The following is a 3,121-nucleotide window of genomic DNA, read 5'->3' as shown; positions in this document are numbered from 1 at the left end:
TCCATGTTGTTTGCAAGTAATGTTACAAAGAAGTCAAATATTTTTTTACTGGTTTTTCCACTCACTGGGAGATTTTTAGAGTCCTATGGATTTTTTTCCCCAGCATGTGTTGAAGGCAATTTCTGTGTGTAGGTCTCGAAATTCTTGAAGTGAAATTTCTAAAACTTGTGTATGATTCACCAAAGTAGTTTTTTACTGGCAAATACACAAAGGGGAATAACTGTTAGAAGGACATATGACCTACTAGAAACTTCTCCCCCTTCCACCACCTAATTGACATGAAATTCTAAAGCGGGTTATTTTAAGAAGAATTTTAATATACTTTATTCAGTGAAAAGGAAAAATATCTTAAGCCTCAGTGTGTCAGTTTTCCCTTAAGTATTTGCCCTGCAGCAGTGTCACGTGTCACTGTGTTTCCTTCCTTGGTAGAGCAGTGATGACAGAAGAAAACATGCTGTACACCAGACTGATGTCTTGTCCTAAGAAAAAAGCCAGCCAGATCTTTAGGAATGTGAGTGGTTTTACTTTGCTGAAGACAAGAAACCTTTAAGCTCTTCACTGATCTGTGGTGTGTGAGTGTAGTGTCTCTCTCTGGGTGCCTTTTTAAGAATGAAGAGATATATAGTTGGATTCACCTTTAGGCAACTGAATCAACCCCCTCCACTGGAGCTCAGGTTCTCTAAACAAACGGAGATGTCAGAAAGTGGTACCTTCACACCTAAATTTAGGTCCCCATGTTAGAGACAAATTCCACCTTTAAATCAGCAAAAGTGAACGCTTTCAATGCTGAAGTCCAAGGTTTCTTGTCTTCAGCATCCTACAGTGAAGATTGTTTTAATTGAATATGACCTTTTTAGGGTAGGGTTTGTAACTTTGGACTGCTAGTGGAGAGTGGTCACTTAGCATGTAGAGCTTGTCAACCTGCCATGGAGGTGTGAGGTTTCCATAGTCACTTGCCTTTCTTTCCTGGGCTGGAGGACCCACCTACCGCTCAGATGCAGGGGACAACAGCAAGAATTCTTGGGGAAGAAAGTGTTTCTACTTGCAGGTTTTTTTGTCTATTTATGCTCTGGCAGCGATTTCTCTAAGGAGTTTTCAGTGAGCTGAAAATTAAAATATTTTCCCAAGTGTTTAGGACATAGGGTTGAAAGCAAATTGGTTGTGAAATGTGAAGTCTGCGTTTCCTCTCGGGAGGGCAGGGGCTAGAGGCTGTGAAGGGACAACGGCACTGCCTCGTTGTGGGCAGAAAGGTTTCCGTGTGAGTGAAGTTCTGTATTGACACAAAAAATTGTCCCTATATTTATTCTCTGAATTACTGACCTATTTATGAAAACACGTGTTCATATTCATACCCGTTTCTTCTGTAAAAGGAGAAAAAAGCAGCATTAAGTAACAACTGTTTATTAACGTAAGACTAAAACTTTTCACAAATATTTAGTCATACCAATCAAGATGCACTTTTCTGTGGCAGTTTGGGCTGAATATACTGAACATACAGCAATAAACAGTTCAGCGTGGTTGTCTCGTTTCAGCTTTTTAGAATGCATCGTTTCACTGGAGAAGGGAAGGTCATAAATGTGCAGGTTTCTGTATTTTAGAATGGAAAATACCACATCCACAACAACAAACAGGATCACCTCATCAATTCTTAACCCAGCACACCTGTCCTCTGCTTGCAAACGTTGTTCTAATGAAAGACAATGTCACATCAACATCACTGGGGACCACAACAGCTTCTAGTTGTTATTGAGGACCCACCACGATGCTGAAAGAGAGGAGAATTTGTTTACTCGTTTCTTAATGTAAACGGTATTTCTTTCTCTACTTCTTGTCAAAAATCCTAAACAAAATGGCTACAATGTATATAAAGAAATGTTTGTTTATATATGAAGGTAATACTGCTTTATTTGAAAACTGCATGCTTTCAAAGATGAGAAGGCAGGGGAAGAATACTTAAAATACTGGGAGAGTTGAATATAAATGGGGGGGGGGGAAGGGGGTAGCTTCAGCACAAGAATTTATATCTCTTTTTTTGGTAACAACCAGGGAAGCATTAACGTGTCAATCGTGACTGTATCCGAGATGCCAAGGCCCCTTAGCAGAGGGGTGCTCTAGGCTTGGGAAGGTTTGTGCTACACAATTTGGGGATTAAATTCCTTAACACAGTTTGCAACTGTGAGCACGTCCACAAATCTCTCCATTTATGCCCTTTTTTCTGCCAAATGTTATTGTTGAAGAAGAATGTCGAGAAGGTACTTAGGAATCCTACCTGAATTTGGCCTAATAGTTCCTGACCCATCAGTGGATTTATGAATTTTGGCCAAAAAAAATGCCAGTTTAAGAGTTTATTTCACAGACTACAGTGTTGTAAGTGTTCAGCGCTTTTCCCTTAGCTTTTGTTTTCTTCACCAGAAGGTTCTCTATTGGCCTCAGGTCCGGACCTTATATAGAGATTGGGCGTTCACTGAAGATGAACTGAGTGGTTCGTGCCACCCTGGTAGATTGCCCAGAAGGGATTTGGTGGGCTAACAGGTGGGCAAGTGATTATAAGAGGTTTTGGTTCCTGTTAACTGATGGTAAACGTGTTTGCTTTAGGATAATACTGGATCCAACAGTCTTGAAATCCCATCTCTTCCTGAATCATCCTTATCCAGGGAAGTGTATCCCTATTAACTTTAATTAATCAGCTGAGTGAAGACTCTCGGGTTGTAATCTTTGAATCAGATTCCCGTTACAGTTTACAAGTGTTTCAGTTCTCAGTTAACCAGATGTGTAAAAAAAAAAAATGCAGGTGCATCTGAGCTAGGGTAAATTTGTTTTTAAAACAGAGCCTAGCTATGTGCTAGGTGCAGACAGGTTGGGGTTTTGTTTCCTGATTTTACAGTGGTATCACTTTACGGTGTCTTAAAATTCCTCCAGGAAGCAGACTGGTGGCACTGGAGCCATCATTCTTTTCCTTCATGAATATTTTCTCTCTTTCGCATATAAATACGATTTGTACAGACCAAGCGCACAAAGTACTTGACGTGAAATGAAAGTTCAAATGTCTGCACGGATCTCTAAATAATAGATAATCTGTAAAATTGTAAAAATACCTGTGAAGGCATTACTTCCCATTCCC

General features: G+C 40.0%; 1 protein-coding gene across 1 annotated transcript in view; it reads right to left on the bottom strand.

Moving 5' to 3' along the window:
- Positions 1-1,427: 1,427 nt before the first annotated feature.
- The window catches only part of NECAB1 (N-terminal EF-hand calcium binding protein 1), a 55,767-nt gene continuing 54,073 nt past the window's right edge, over positions 1,428-3,121 (bottom strand). Inside the window, 1 exon segment of the mRNA XM_014965202.1 lies at positions 1,428-1,765. Coding sequence (XP_014820688.1) covers positions 1,737-1,765 — 29 coding nt within the window. The 3' untranslated portion in view covers positions 1,428-1,736.

This window comes from Calidris pugnax, unplaced genomic scaffold, assembly GCF_001431845.1.
Source record: "Calidris pugnax isolate Ruff unplaced genomic scaffold, ASM143184v1 scaffold41, whole genome shotgun sequence".
In the NCBI taxonomy this organism is placed as follows: Eukaryota; Metazoa; Chordata; class Aves; order Charadriiformes; family Scolopacidae; genus Calidris; species Calidris pugnax.
The sequence above is the reverse complement of the archived record's forward strand: the minus strand, read 5'-3'. Positions and strand labels throughout refer to the sequence as shown.